The sequence below is a fragment of the Buceros rhinoceros genome, unplaced genomic scaffold, assembly GCF_000710305.1.
Source record: "Buceros rhinoceros silvestris isolate BGI_N320 unplaced genomic scaffold, ASM71030v1 scaffold6970, whole genome shotgun sequence".
Lineage (NCBI taxonomy): Eukaryota > Metazoa > Chordata > Aves > Bucerotiformes > Bucerotidae > Buceros > Buceros rhinoceros.
Genome location: NW_010387805.1, coordinates 22,176 through 37,500, shown reverse-complemented (window position 1 = coordinate 37,500; position 15,325 = coordinate 22,176). Strand labels below are relative to the sequence as shown.

The 15,325-nt window shown below is 40.4% G+C and overlaps 1 protein-coding gene across 1 annotated transcript in view; it reads left to right on the top strand.

The window, feature by feature from the left end:
- The first annotated feature begins 300 nt into the window (after positions 1 to 300).
- Positions 301 to 15,325, top strand: part of TBC1D8 (TBC1 domain family, member 8 (with GRAM domain)) — a 30,824-nt gene continuing 15,799 nt past the window's right edge. Inside the window, exons 1-5 of the mRNA XM_010135253.1 lie at positions 301 to 453; positions 2,285 to 2,513; positions 6,106 to 6,346; positions 13,632 to 13,839; positions 15,019 to 15,222. Coding sequence (XP_010133555.1) covers positions 301 to 453; positions 2,285 to 2,513; positions 6,106 to 6,346; positions 13,632 to 13,839; positions 15,019 to 15,222 — 1,035 coding nt within the window. The remainder of the gene's footprint in view (positions 454 to 2,284; positions 2,514 to 6,105; positions 6,347 to 13,631; positions 13,840 to 15,018; positions 15,223 to 15,325) is intronic.

The following is a 15,325-nucleotide window of genomic DNA, read 5'->3' as shown; positions in this document are numbered from 1 at the left end:
GGAACGTCATGTCAAAATAAGCTGCAGTCTAGCAGCTCAGGATAAGTCTTGCTGTTTTTTCTGCCTTGACTTTTAATGGAACATTTGCTGGCTGAGAGCATTTGAGAAGATAAAAGTGCTGAAACTAATCCTCTAAAACAATGAGGTTTTTGTTTTTCTCTAACTATACTGCTATGAATGAAGCCTTTTTGACCTGTTTGCTACCAAGAATTTTGAGATTGAAAGTTCAGTTTCTCATAATGAATTTATGAAATAGTATGTTTTATTACTTTTTTCTTCCTTTCATTTTTATTTTGTGGGATGAGGTTCAATACACTACTTTTTGCTTTTCTAGGTGCCACTGCAGAGGAAATAAACCAGCACTGGAAATGGCTGGAACAAAACTTGCTCCATACTTTGTCTGTGTTTGACAATAAAGAAGATATTGTGAGTTTTGTCAAAGGGAAGGTGAAGGTAAGGAAACTGTCTTACTTTCCCCCTTCCCTGTCAATTACATGTGGTTTATTAGAAATAACCTCATGAAGTTGTTGTAATTCATATTTGGTTTTGTCCATCTAAACATTATTTATTGGTTATCTGTGTGTCACTTGCACCTGATGTAGCTAGGATCTGTGCATCTTTACTCATGTTTCCTTGGACACATCTCAAAATGGAAGTATCTGATTTAATCTTTATCCCACCTGTCCCTTTCCAGCTTCAGTTTTTCTGAAGAAGTTCTCTTCACTGTGATGTGCAGTTAAGCTTTCTTCAGCATCTGCTTTCAGTTCCTCTGCCTCTACAAAACTCTATGTTAAATACCTTTCCTTCCTGTATCTGAGCTTTTCTTCCTTACTACATTTCTCCTCCTATCTCTTGTGTTTTTCCTAGCTTTATGCCATCAGTTTCTCCTGCCCATCTCCATACTCCCCTCCTTCTTGATGGAGCCTAGAGGTGTCAGCAGGTGATAGCAACAGTGTCTGAATCTGCTGGCAGCACACCCATGCAAATGATGATGCAGTCCCCACAGCACAGGGACAGGGTCACAAGGCCCTTGTGCAGCAGCACCTGCACTGTAAGGATCTGGCATGGAAGCTGCCAGTGGCTTTGCAGGATGTGGGAGTCACAGCCAGGCACTGCAGTGAAGGGTTGCAGGAATGAGCATCCTTTTGGAGGGCTAAAGAATTTTAAAAGTAAAGAAATTTGGTGACTGAAGACCAGACCTGAAATAACAATGGCATGCACAGTGAAAATTAGAAAGCCTGGTGTCCTGAGCTCTGCTTCTGTAAAACACAGGCTCCAAGAGGAGCTTGGTGATATCTGGCAGGGTTCCGGGTCTGCTGGTGACTACTGTACCTCAGGTCCTGCTGCAAGCTTTTCCTTGCTGGGAGTTTTAGTGAGGTGCTCTTCCCCGATATTCCCTTTTTGGTCCAGAAAATTTCTAGGAACGTAATGTTTTTGATGAATTTCAACCCTTCTGTTGTGATCTCAGTGGACTCTGAAGTTGGGGAAGAAGAGTATGGAGAGGCAGAAGATCATCGTGTAAAACTTAGTTTTTATCCTGCTTTCTTAAAAATCCAACTTTGTTGAAATGCACTGGAAGGCTTGGTTAAAATTAATCTCTCTTGGTTACTCTGTGGCAGCCTGTTACCAAGTGCAGCACGTTTAAAATTCTTCAGGTTTTATCAGTTAACGTTAAGTCCAGGTTTTGGACCATGGTCTCTGCTGTAGATTTCTGGCATATTAGGAGTGCTTGGTAATTGCAAATGATACCAGGTGCTGTAACGTACAGATTATTTGTCTGAACAGTGCAATACATACTTAACTCCCTTGTTGTAATACCACTATTAAAATACTCAGCGCATAATTGTATTTGCATAGATGTTCTTGAAACCATGTGTTTAATGGTTCCAAGCATGTTACAAGTTACTGACAGGTATCACTGCATTGCCTTTCATAGTAATTAGTACTGGTCAGTATACACAATTGTTACTCCACCTTTGGTCTGTATGAACCAAGTAACAGCAATAGTAAGCGATAGTCACACTGTAAATAATACGGTTCTGCCAGACTAATTGAAAATACTATAATTAAAAAAGGCCCCAAAAATCTTGATTTGGAAACATTCAAAATATATGAGAGATGCAAACACCACAGAAAGGTCTCCATTTGTGAAAATTGCACAAATTTGAATTTCTTTGTAAGGAAGGGTTGTATTATTAAAATCTGAATGGGCAGCTTGTAGCAGCTTGCTCGAGTGTGAAATGCCATAGCTTTATCCCGATACATTATGTCATTATGGAATCAGGCACTGATTGCGGAGGAAACGAGCAGCAAGCTTGCTGAGCAGGAGGAAGACCCCGAGAAGTTCCGAGATGCCCTGGCAAAATTTGAATCCAGATTTAATTTTCCTGAAGCCGAGAAGTTGATCACCTATTATTCCTGTTGCTGTTGGAAAGGAAGAGTTCCTCGGCAAGGCTGGCTTTATTTGAGCATCAATCATCTCTGTTTTTATTCCTTCTTCCTGGGCAAAGAATGTAAGTATCAATGGGTAAGAAATCCAATGCAGGGGAGAGATATAAATATAACTATATTTAAAAGCAAGAATAGTATTTTTATGAAAAGCCTAGTGTTTGCCTCTGAAATTTAGTTTCTGAGTTTTTTTGTTGTTCAACTGAAAGATCCTGTTTAATTTCATTTTCACTTCAGCCTTTATGTTTATATTTTAGTATGAATCCAGTAATACAAATGAGACTTTAAAAGCATGCAGACATGGCTGCTATCTGGTTCTTTTTCTTGCCATGGTGAAGCAGCCTTGAAGTGTAATGGACCTCCTACAGATTCTGAAATAGAGACTTAGTGCTGAATATGGTAAGGATGCCTCCCTCCCACAGTTGGAGAAGCAGAGTCATCACTGCTGAGTGGCTGGGAAAGGTCTGGTGGGGCCAGGGATGCTGGAGTCCAGCCACCTGCCTGAAAATAGCCCAGAGCGTGCCCTGGAGAAGCAGGTGAAAATTCAGAAGTTTTTAAAGAGAAAAACAGAAAAGCAGTTTAGCGATTTCTTTGAGTTTCTGAGTAGCGGTGCAGGATGGTCACAAGAAGTGACCTTGGTCAAGAAGTGACTTTGGTCATGGTGTTCCTCTGCAGAGGAAGGGTGGTGTGATTATGAAAAGCCTGTCAAAATAGATATTAGAATGTAAAAATGAATGTAACAGACATTAGATGGTGAAAATGAATGTAGCCATTTAAACTCTATAGCATTTCTTTGTGTAGTAAGATTAGGCATGAACTGATAACATTTTAAGTCCTGTTTATCCTGCTGGAGCTTCAGCAAGGACAGCAATATAAACCTCTATTGCTATAAATACAGCAAGTCAATTTTAACAGTTAGGAAAACTTTACCATTTTCTGTCTGGATTTAGTATTGGGATTGCTAGTCAAATAAAACTGTACATTAGTGTGAAGAGAGGAAAGATGGTAATTTCTAAGACTTAAAACATACCAAGACATTTTTAGAGTTAGAGGTCCTTTTTTCCCTTCTGTTATTTCAGGCCAATTATTTTGTTGCATCTGCAAAAGGTGGCAGGGTTGGGTTTAAAGTGCTGGTAAGTCTGTAACTTGTTATAAAAACAAAAGCTGAGTTTTGCCGAGCAGACTAAAATGGAGTCTCTTGATACATACTAGGATCTGAGTTCTTTTTAATCTCCTTGTTTTCTGTTTAGTTAAATAATATCCTTTGTCGATCATTCCTTCTTGCTATCATTGCAGGCTTTCTCTCATTAAATCTGAGATATCTAGTCTGCCAAAGCACAGAAAGCAAAAATGATACCTGTTAGTGACAGATAATGGGGGAAGGAGGAGGGAGAGAGAAGAACCCTTTATATTGTTCCATAAATTTTGTTTGTGCAGTACTACGGATAGTTAAATTATAATGGAAGTACAACATCACGCTGTGTAATTCAAGAAGAAATTGCTTCTTGCCTCTTCTAATAATGATTTGTTATGAAAATTCAGAAAACCCCCAGGCAACTACGTGTTTGCACCTTTTCGTTTTGACTGTGGAAAATACACTGTTCATTCACCGTTGCAGTCAGTTGCATTGCCTTTGTGTTCCCACGCATTTGCATGGAAATGTGAAGTAAAGCCCCAAATTTTCTTTTGGTTAAGCAGACCTCCTCCCTAGCTATATGTTGAAATGGTTCCCACTTCCTTGATTCTGATAAAGCAGATTGCTTTTGTTTCAAAGCTCGTATTTTGTTACATTTATGAAATACTTGTATTACATTGGATAGTCCAGATTTGCTGTAGTTCTGGTCGTTACCCTTTGAGAAGCTGATGCTGATTATATGTAGAACAAGTGATTCGTTGTCTTTTTTTTTTTTCCAAGTAGCAATCACAAATCTTGTTAAATCTGGTCATGACCATATTGCTAAGAAATCACATTTATTGCATTCTTCAATACAGCACAGGGGGGAAAAAAAACCCAATATGAGTTGTGATAAAAATAGTTCTTAAATGCAGTTTAGATCAATAAAAATCCCCACTGAAATGTCTTTATAGGCAAAGCATTAAGTCTTCTGCTTCTGGCAAGTCTGCCCCTTCCCCTTGTTTTATTTTATGTTGAAAGCACCTGGAATGCAATACTGGAACTGAAGTTTTCAACTTCTCGTAAAATGAAGTTATGGCTTAGATGAGCGTGAACTCCATTTTTTCCAGGACAAGTCCCCTTTTTTCTAAACTTCTAAGTATTTCAGGGGAAATACTTTGCAGAATTTCAGGGGCTTAGAATGTCAGATTTCTTGAAATGTTTCTTCACATTTTTTAATTAAACTTGTCTTTTTCCAAAACTTTGAAGACTTCGTACCATTCATCAGTAGTTTGGGCCCCTCACAGTCTGCTGTGCTGTTTCTATAATCCACATGGTAGAGACTGTGATTCTGACCCGTGTGAACAATAGTGCTATTGCTACAGTGCTGTTTAATCTTTCGTCCCTTGGCTGTGCCTGTACAGATGATTTTATGACCGTTCACAGCAGTTTGTGCATGTTGACACAGCTGTGCTTTATTGAAGTAAGAAAAAATGTAATCTGCAGATAATCTTGATAGCTGTGGTTCATTTACTACAGCAAACTTGCTGAGGGAGGCTCCTTAGGTAATTAATGATCATGTTTAAGTGTCATGTATATATGACAATGTTTGTTATTACAGCTTTTTTATTGCTTTATTGGCATCAGGAGACCAGCTAGGGATGTTAGGGGCTGCAGTCTTGATGTTATTGTCATAGAGAATCTGGGAAGCTCCCAACAGTTGTTGAGAAGGAATTTAATCTGTTTTAAAGCCCTTTCCAGCTTAATTTCTACCCAGAGATTCATATGAGAGGCAAGTAACATCCTGCAGTGGTTACCTAAAATAAACAGATTCTGTTTACCATTTATGTTTCTACGATTCAGCAGTGTTTGAGAACAGTGTCCTATACTCTTCTATAAACAAGTCTGACTACAGTTATTATTTAGGGCAAGATTTGCCTGTGCACCTTTTCAGTAAAAAGTAGCCAAGATGGGAAGATCAGAATGCTTAGGCAACTTTTTCTTTTTTTCTAAAGCCCTGTTTATAGTAGTAATTAAATGTGATAAAAATGTGCATGTGCAAAGACTTCCTTTTGTATGGGAATTAGCTTAATTTAAAAAATTAAAGTACTGTGCACATGATTGGGTTTCCACCTCCAACAGTTTTATTTCTGGGTGATTACGAAGACTTTCCCTATTATCTTCATGCTCTTGAAAAGAACTGCTTCTTCTGCTGTTAATGAAGCAGGCTGCAGAAACGACTGGTAAAGGAGTTACCAGGCACAGCTCATGACAGATGTTCTACAAAGGCAGAACTCCCCAATCCATCCCTTCTTAGAAAATAAGTAAAATTTTGAGGGAGAGATTCTGCAAAAGACAGTCTTTTGGAGTTGGGGAAGAATGAATCTAGAGGAGTAACAGGCATTTTAGCTTTTGCTTAGTCTTTGTGAAATGTGTCTCTCTCCTCCCTGGTTGGTTGCCTGTTATTCTGAATTCTTATTTTCCGAATCTGAAAAATGCAAGGAGAGTTTCCAACCCACTTTTGCTTTTTTCTCCAACGGCAGTGAAACTTACCATTCCTTGGGTTGAGGTCCAGAAGCTGGAAAGAACCTCCAATGTCTTCATGACTGATACAGTCCGTGTCACCACTCAAAATAAAGAGCGTGACTTCTCCACGTTCCTCAATATCACCGAGGCTTTCAGGATCATGGAGCAGCTGGCAGATGTGACGCTCAGAAGGCTACTGGATAATGAGGTCTTTGAACTGGATCCAGGCTTACAGGATCCTACTCAGATTACCAAGAGGTAAAAAAAAGAAGTTGTTCTCCCTTGTGTGAGAAGAGGTTCAGTGGTGGGCTTCATGGTCTGATATGTTAGTTGGATAAGATTTCAAAGGTTTACTTGATAGGATGAAAAAGATGTTTTACAATGTATTATAATGTATCCAGTAGGTGCATTTTCACCTTGTTTTTAAGATACGTTTTTCCATTTTATATTCTTCCTTCAAACATCACTGTGGTTTTCGTTTGGTTTAGAAGTGCCATTCCCCATAGAAGGGTAGATTGCAGCAAGGGATATTTTCCAACTTCCCTGAAGAGCAATATGATTTTGTTTGTAATTTTGTTAATGTTCCTAATGCTATCAGTTCTGTAGAATTATTGCTTTTGGTCATATCTGAAACATGTGACTGCTGTAGCTGACTTACAAGCAGTTATAGGACTCAAAAAACCCACAGGCAGTTGCAACAGATTAGTATTGTCAGGCTTACCACATGCGTCCCCAGAATGCACCTATGCATTCCTCTCCCACTACAGAAATGCACTGGACTCTCAGGGAGAAGGTTGATGACTATTTCTCTGCTAGCAGCACAACACAAATCTGTATTTTGTTTGCTACTTTGGGAAAGGGGAAGGGAAACTGCTCCGAGGAATTTTAGGTGGGCAGGATGGAATAGCCCAAACTGGAATTTGCCTGGGGCATCAGGGTTAATGTGCTAGTTTAAAATACTTCTTTTCTGAAAGGGCTGAGAATGGAGCCCTTCTCCCCTCCTGAATCATACCTTTTCCTGCTCTTCCTTACTCTCCCTCTGCCAGAGGTATGAAGGGAATGACCCGGGTGGTGCATCCTGGCTAAAACATAAGGAATGCATGGTATCGTTTCCCCCAAAACAGAGACATGTCCGGTAGCTGTTTTATTGTTTCTGAGGGGCATTGTTGTGGTTGTGTTGACTAAACGCTTCTGCAAAGTTTCATAATGGAGTTTAAAACAATGAAATGCACTTTCTCTACAATTTCATATGTACACACAGTAAGGAAAATCACTGACACTAGGACTGCATCCCTGATGAGCAGCCACCAACATCTTTGCAGGCTTTTTTTTCATAGCCAGTGTTCCTCTAAACACAAGAGCCACCACTGTTTTTACCATTTGTGCTTAACTGGATGTTGTTGACATTGTAGGCTATTGTAGGCTTTTGGCCCAAGAAGTGTAGGGTATATGTATATGTTAACTAATGTAGGATATGGCAGTGAGTGATAGGTTGTATCTGAGACCCCTTCTATGCTTTACCAGTCCATCCTCCTCCTGCTTTTGGACTGAAAAGTTAGATGCATGAAACGATGAAAGTATATCCAGAGGAGATGTAGCAAAAAACTATTTTCAGCATCTTCTGATTTTTAACTCATCATTGTCACTTCCCAACACAGTCTTTGAAACAGGGGTACTAACTGAAGGAAAACTACAAAGAAACTAAAATTACAGTTGCAAAGAGAAGTGTAAGCTTAGTAATATGCTATAATAAAGAGACTCTCAGGGAATCCACCTGTAAGTACTTTGTGGCATTTTTGAGAAGTATTATCTCTATTAGCAAACCAGCAATAGAAACTATCCCACACATTTATTCAAACAGTATTTTTCCCCTTCCCTACTTCCAAAAAAAAAAAAAAAAAAAAAAAAAAAAAAAAAAAAAAAAAATTGGGAGGGCAGAGGAGAAGGAAGAATAAAAATATATTTACTGGAGAGCTCCTGTGCAAGATGTTCTCTAAGCTGCGTTGATGTGCTATAACTTAAGATAGCAGAATGGAAAACATGGAGACACGGAAGATGCCAAAATCCCATTTCCTCTGCACAAATTAGGTAGTAGTTGGATAAGTTGCTGTTGCTGGTGCCCTTTGTCACACTTCAGCAACCACTTTGATGTAACATGCTTAAGCAAGTCCGTAGTTTGAATAGTGGATAAACTGGTTTTTAATGCTAATGTGTTTTGGGGGGGTTGAACTTTTTTGGTGTGTGAAGTTTTTATTGCTACTTTTTTTTTCCTGAAGCCATTGTAGTACTGCAAGAACAACTATTTTCCTGTGGATGTTTTCCCCCCAATAATTACCTTCGGTAATTCTTGTGTATGGTTTGGAAGCAAATAGTAGTCTATCAAAATGAAAGCAGTAATCCTCCACACATCGTTAGAGCTATTCCAGCTGTGTCAAATTGATACGGTTGCTGTAGACTGCTTTTGTTAGGCTGGCTTTTGCAAGAGGCTTGTCTCAGTGTCTTTATTTTTAAAAAATGTATTTTAATGCCATCATGGTCCGTATATTCTACATTCTGAAGACTAGATGGGGTTTCTGAAAACCCCTAGGATGATCCTGTGACCAGTGGAGTGATGGGACTCAGAGAGGCTGTAGGATTAGGCCCACAATCTGTGACACAAATTGTATCATAGACAGAGTCAAACAAGGTAATATACAAGTTTCTGTGCTGCTTAATAAGGCTCAGAACAATGGGCTACAGAAGGATTAATGGCAATTAAGTTAATTGCACTAAAAAGCAAAGTGAACATGAGGTGTTTGATTACTACAAATGGCATTTCTTGCAGATATATTTACATACCATACAATTTTACTGGAACATATGGTAACTAGTTTTTCTTTTTTTAATAGGAAAGTCACTAAAATCTCTGGTATAGGTTTCATGTACTTCTTACTTCTACCTCTTTCAGGATGCAAGAATATCCATTGCATTCCTCAGATGTAGTGAGGAAATTGCCCAGAGCAGAACATGCGATTTAAAAGCTTTAGTGCTGGTGTCATAAGGTTTCAAAAGTATGAGACGTTTCTCCAGACTCTAACTACCTCAATTTCTTTTATTCATGTCTAATGTGAGTTGCCAGCGAGGATGGGTTTGCTTCATATGAAGGCGAAGAAGGTTTTTACCACTGATCTAAGCTGAACGGAAACTGTTTGAAGTATCTTGAATTGTAAATGTCACTTCATTCTGAGTTAATTCCTTCAGAGAGGGAATCCGAGAATGCTGTAAACCTTGAGCAACAAGGAGGATGTGGCTAGAAAGAACCTCTTTTTATTTCACCTGCCTGGCAAAAGGCAGGGTTTGGATTATCTCTGTGTGTCACACGTGACAGATGGTTGCCTAACCTGTTTTTAAGGATTTCCGGTAATGGAAATATCAGGATCCATACTAGTACTTCACTGTCTTATCATTGAAAAGTCTTTCTGAAGTCTAACTTGAATCTTTCATGCTGCTTTTTGAGTCTGTTACTTCTTGTCCCACCCTTTCTTTCTTTACAGCAAGCATTTGTATATTTGGAGGTTGGTATGCATCTCCTTTCTCTTTTCTTCTTTAAACTCGCTGCCCTACTTCAGACAGGCTTTTCTTGTTTGTCCTGATATTAACCCTTCTGGTTGCTCTTCTCTGGACATTCATCACTTATCCCAAGCAGCTGCAGGTGGGGGGTGGTGAGATGCAGGACTGCCCCCGATGCCTTGCCAGTGCTGACCAGGGCAGGAGCAGCATGACTGTTTCTGCACCAACTCTGAGTCTGCCATGCTGCATCTTGATGGCTGTGTGCTTCTGCACGATGCTCCTCTTCCTTCTGTCAACACGAGGCTGTTGGTTTATGTTCAGCTTGTGATCCTGTGTAATCCCCAGGTCATTTCTTCATGTTGAATGGCTGCTGGTGGAATTGATCTCCATGCTGCATTTGTGCAGCTTATGATATACAGATGAAAATATTTGTAATGCTTTTTTTCCCCACACTATCCCATAAGTTTATGAAGATCAATCTGAATGTGATCCTGTTCTTCTGGTCATTAGCCTCTACCAGCCTCACATCGTGTGCAAGTTTAATAACAACAATCTCTTGAGCCATTGCGCAGGTTGCTGATGAAAACACTGAACAAAAGCTAGTCCAGGACAGATGCCCAAAGGAAATCCACTTGATACAGCTTTCCAATTTACCAGGGAGCCTTTGACGGATGCTTTTTGGGGTACTCTTTTTCAACTGGCTTGGAACAACAGTTTTTCACTTCAATCCAGTTTTATTAGTTCCATGTGAAGAAATATCAAGACTTTCATAAATTCTGGCTAATGCACCCATCTTCTCCAAGTCCAGTGTTCCTGCTATGTAAAGGAGTGATGTTCAGTTTACATGTGTCCTGACAAGTCCATGTTGGCTCTTGTCAGGTAACTTCTCCTGGCTTGCTTACGGGAAGCCTTGCTGGCCATGTGAATTTAGGAGTTCTTACAATAAGCAAGATGCGTATCATTGGATGTGCTCTTCCCAAAATCTGTAACTTTCTGGACTGGGAATAGCAAGGAGAGTCTAGTAATTGGTCTCTAAAAGCAAGAGGTGGAACAGTCTGTTTAGATTTTAGATAGGCTGCAAGTGACTCAGCAGAGCTAAAGTCTTGCCAAGCTGACTTCTTTTAAATTTAAAGCAGAGAAAAACATTTGACAGTGAGGACATAATCTTAAATGTCCTGATACTTTTAGGCATTTTGTTAGACTTGTTGTTATTTCCTTTAATTTAAAACTCTTGGAAGGTAACGTAGGGGTCACACACGAGGAGTTAGCAGATCAGACTTGCAGTTCACTTTGAAGTGCTGGAGTTGGAGGCAGTCCAGGATCCCATAACGTACAAGTTGGGAACTGTGCTTGGAAAGAATTGCTGAGTTTTCTGAAAAGTAGGGAACAAAGCAATTGCATCTTTTGTTCTTCTGATATGTGTGTAAACACTTGATAAACATTGGTTTTACATAATGATAGCATTCCTGTTTCTTTCTTAGGTATAGCTCAGTACGCTGCATTTGCTTAATAACAAAACCACGGTGGAAATTGTCAAGTTAGAGCAGAAAATTTCAAACAGATTGGGCTGCAGGTAGAAAGTTCATTTATCTGTTCAGCACTGGAGGTATTGTGAAACTCAAGATGCAAGATGTGAGACCTGGTGACGTGGGCCAGCTGCTCCATCTTTGCTGTATCATGTCTAAACAGTTGCCTGTCTTGTTTCAGGAGCTAATTAAATTTGTTAGTTTTTTGGAGTTACAGGGTTTGGGTTTTTTTAACCCCCTCTTTGGCTGTATTTATAAAGGAAAGTGATTGCTTTGAGCCCTAGAATTTGTCCACCTAACAGAAAATAATTTCACAGTGTGCCACTTTCTAATAAAACCTCTTGTTTGAGCCCAAGCAGTAGGCGCTGACAGCATTTCATTCCTGTGCTACCGTTTTTCTTTCTGGGATCCCTCCCGCCAGCAGGCTGGCCACTGTTTTGGCACTTCTCTCTGGGGCAGACCTGGCTGCGTTGTGGTCTCTGCAGTGGCCTTGTGTGACATTGTGTCATGAGTCACGGTGGGAAAGGCAGTTTCAGGAATGTTGGGGTTGGCAGCCTTCCCCCAATACAGGGTGAGGGGATTGGATGCAGTGCTTGTTGAATTTATTTAGTTTCAGACACAAGAAACATCATTCGTCAGCCTAAAAACCTATGGCTTCGTGTCTGAAAGGCCCCACACCTGGAGTCTGCAGCCCCAAGAGATGCAGCAAAATCCCGAAAACTCAAACTGCAGATTTTGGAGCATTAGAAACAGTCAGCTTGTAAGTAACAGACAATCTTTACCTCAACAGAGGTCCCACTCCTCCATATAATGCCTCTTTTCACATAAAAGTATAGAAATTTTGAACAGCTGAGTAGATGCAGGGAAGGTCTTCCCTTCTCAGCACAACAGCAGGAGAGCACTGCTCTACCCAGAGCTGACTGCAGATGCTATCAGCAGCCTTCATCTGTGCTGTGCAGAAATGGAAAATATTTTAGTGGTGAGTTAACTAGGAGGCATATCCTGATCCAGCTTTGTCACAATAGCAGATCGCTGCGGGCACTTATCAGAGTTGCTCTCGCTGTGGAATTTTAACTCGGGAGCAACCTTTTTGTCTTCCTTCACAAAGAGGGTTTCTCTTTGTTCTTTGTCAAAAACAGGAGACTATTTGTCTGTTTTCCTTGGATAATGTTATTAAGGGAGATAATGCTCGAGAAGGAAACAACAGCTGAATGCTGGTCGAGTGCATTCTGTCTTTTCTGTTGGTCACAGATACAGATGCTCCTGTCTTGGGTCTCAGTTTGTTCTGGATTGTCTTCCTCCCTGTTTGCATGGCTTCAGTTTTCCCTGTGGATTAAACTGAAATAAAACCCCCCAGACAATTGATTTACTTACTGAAGCAGAGGCTTCATCTGTCTTTATTTTTAAGCAGCAGGGTTGGGGTTGGGGGAGGGTGTTTGCAGAAGAGGAGGGTGAAGGCAGGAGCAGAGAGGGGATTTACAGCACCAAGGTACCACTCCCTGTTATGCTTCAGCCCACGCTTTAAATTCTTTTAATGGAACAAAGTCAAGCTTTTTTTTATTTCTCTTTGCTCTTGTTTTTTTTTTTTTTCTCTTTGCTTTTTTTTTTTTTCCTCCTGAGGTGAATCATGTTTGGAAAAAATTACTTGTACTAAAGAAAATGATAGAATTTAAGCCCTAGGGTTTCTGGAGCTGATGTTGATGAGCTATTAGCCATCGCCTGTTTATAATGTAATTGCATAGCTCTTCAAATTACTGCAGACTTTTTCATTAAAAAGGAGGAGAAAAAAAATCCCCAAAGCCAGGTCTATATAACTATAGCTCAGTAATGAAAGCTTCATTTATTTACACTTTTTCTCTCCATATAAATGTGGATGGGTGACTGGAAGGAAGCCAAGTTCAAATTTGATGTAGCTGATGCTGTTATTCCAACCCAGTCTAAGTGACCTGTGTTTTGCATCTGTTCTGAGGACTCTCAGAGGCTGATAACCTCTGCAGGTCAAGGATGCAATGATGTAAATGCCACCATCATTAACTGTTCTATTACTGATCACTTTGGAAGTATTTATTGAGGAAATGTGTTACTTTTGGGTACAGGTGCAAATCCCTGGGGTGATGTTGGTAATGCTAATGGGAGGGGAAATAAACAATGTAAAGCTAACCTCCATTGCTCAATGTATGTTCATCAGGTGTAAATGAAAGAGTTATCTCCTGGGCATTGAAATCTGTAACTCTTTGAGGTTGGAAAGTTGTACAGCAGCCATAGAAAATGCGTGGTTAAATAATAACTAAAAAACCCTCCAACAAACCAGCTGATTTAAATTAGTGCCCTTACCTTTCCCAGTCACTGTAGTAGTGCTTTTATTCTGTATTCTGCACTCTTGGTGAGGCTAACAAGAAAAGCAAACCTTGCGCTGAATGTCCTGGCTTTCGGGGTCCTGTGATTTGCTCTTACTGCTTTCTCTTAAGGGATCTTGAAGCCAGAGCGCAGAATGAATTCTTTCGGGCCTTCTTCAGATTGCCCAGGAAGGAGAAGCTGCATGACGTTGTAGACTGTTCTCTCTGGACACCGTTTAGTCGCTGTCACACAGCGGGAAGGATGTATGCTTCAGACAGTTATATCTGTTTTGCCAGCAAAGAAAATGGCTGCTGCAATGTTATCATCCCACTTAGAGAGGTAGAGTTGTTTGTTTCGTTTCTGGTGCACATCTGCCTTTTTCTGCTGTAAGCATCCGCTGACACTTGACTTATCTGCAAACTGTCGTTTGATGAAAGAGTAGGATGCTTGTGTGTATCATGCCTACAGGATTGTTGTAAAGCTTGCTCTGGGACTCATTAGGGCATGAGTTCCTAAAAATACATGAGTCAACATGATCCTCAAAGTGAAGTAGGGACAGGTAACACCGCAGGACAGAGCACTGCAAAAGCAGAGTCTGCTTGGTCCAAGTCTCGGACGGCGTTCCCCTCCCAACTCCACAAATGCGTACGTCCAGCTTGATGTAGAAGGATGCTTCAGCTTGGACCCCTTGTAGCAATATAAAAGCATCCTTGCTTGGGATCATCACTTAAAAGCGTTGAAGCTCTCCCTCCATAGACAAACTCTAGCAAACCCGTGGATGCTGTGCAAAGCTGTAGAGCAGAGAAAAAAAGGGGATGTTCTGGATGCGGTGATGAGCTGCCAAATTTCCATGAAATCAGAGACTTCCTTAAGCAGATGGAGAGCACATGGGAAGGTGGTGGGAGTAGAAGAGAAGGAAGCTGTCAGCAAACACCTGCCTGATCTGTTGTGGATACAAGGCTGTTATAATCTCTTAATCAAAGCTTTCCTTTCATCCTCGACTAATAATAATGTCCAGATGATACCCTAACTGTAGCATCTTACCTTCCACTGTTACAGAAGCGCAAAACAAGAAGAGAAAAGTGTTATAGACTTAAGCAGAAACAATGAAACAACTGTTTTTCCCATCTTCAAAAGTGTGAACGTAAATTTTCTTCTCCACCCTCCAGAAGTGGATCCTTTTCTAAACATTGTTTTAACCATACTCCCCTTTCTTAGCTTTCCCCTCAGACCACTGTCCAGAAGTGGCTACAAAGTCATTAAAAAAAAAAAAGGAAAAAAAAGGAAAAAGGAAAAGGCAGCTGGGATACTTTTTGGTGCCTGCTTTGAGTTTCTAAAGAGACCATGAACTGCAGGTGGTAGGATGTGTCTGACTGAGGAAGGCCAATATGAATAACCGTGTTTAAAGCATGTGTGCATATGAATGCTGTGTTTGTACGTTTTGGTGCATGTAGAATATTTGAAGATGTTTCTATGGATGTGGTGCATAATGTGTTTTCTGTAATGTTTCCGGAAAAGGTAATCAGTATAGAGAAGATGGAGGACACAAGCCTTCTCCCTAATCCAATCATTATTAGTATAAGGAGCAAGACAGCCTTTCAGTTCATTGAGCTGAAGGACCGGGATACTCTGGTGGAGAACCTGCTCCAGAGGCTAAAAGAAGTGAACTCCAACAACCCTGTAACAACTGTGCATTGTAACAACTTGCAAAATAAGAACCAGGTACTGAACTATGGAGGTTTTCCTGGATTGTGAATTCAACGTGTTTATTCGTTGGTCTGTTGTCCTGCCTTCGTCAGGGGGTTGATCTTCTTTAAAGACCTGC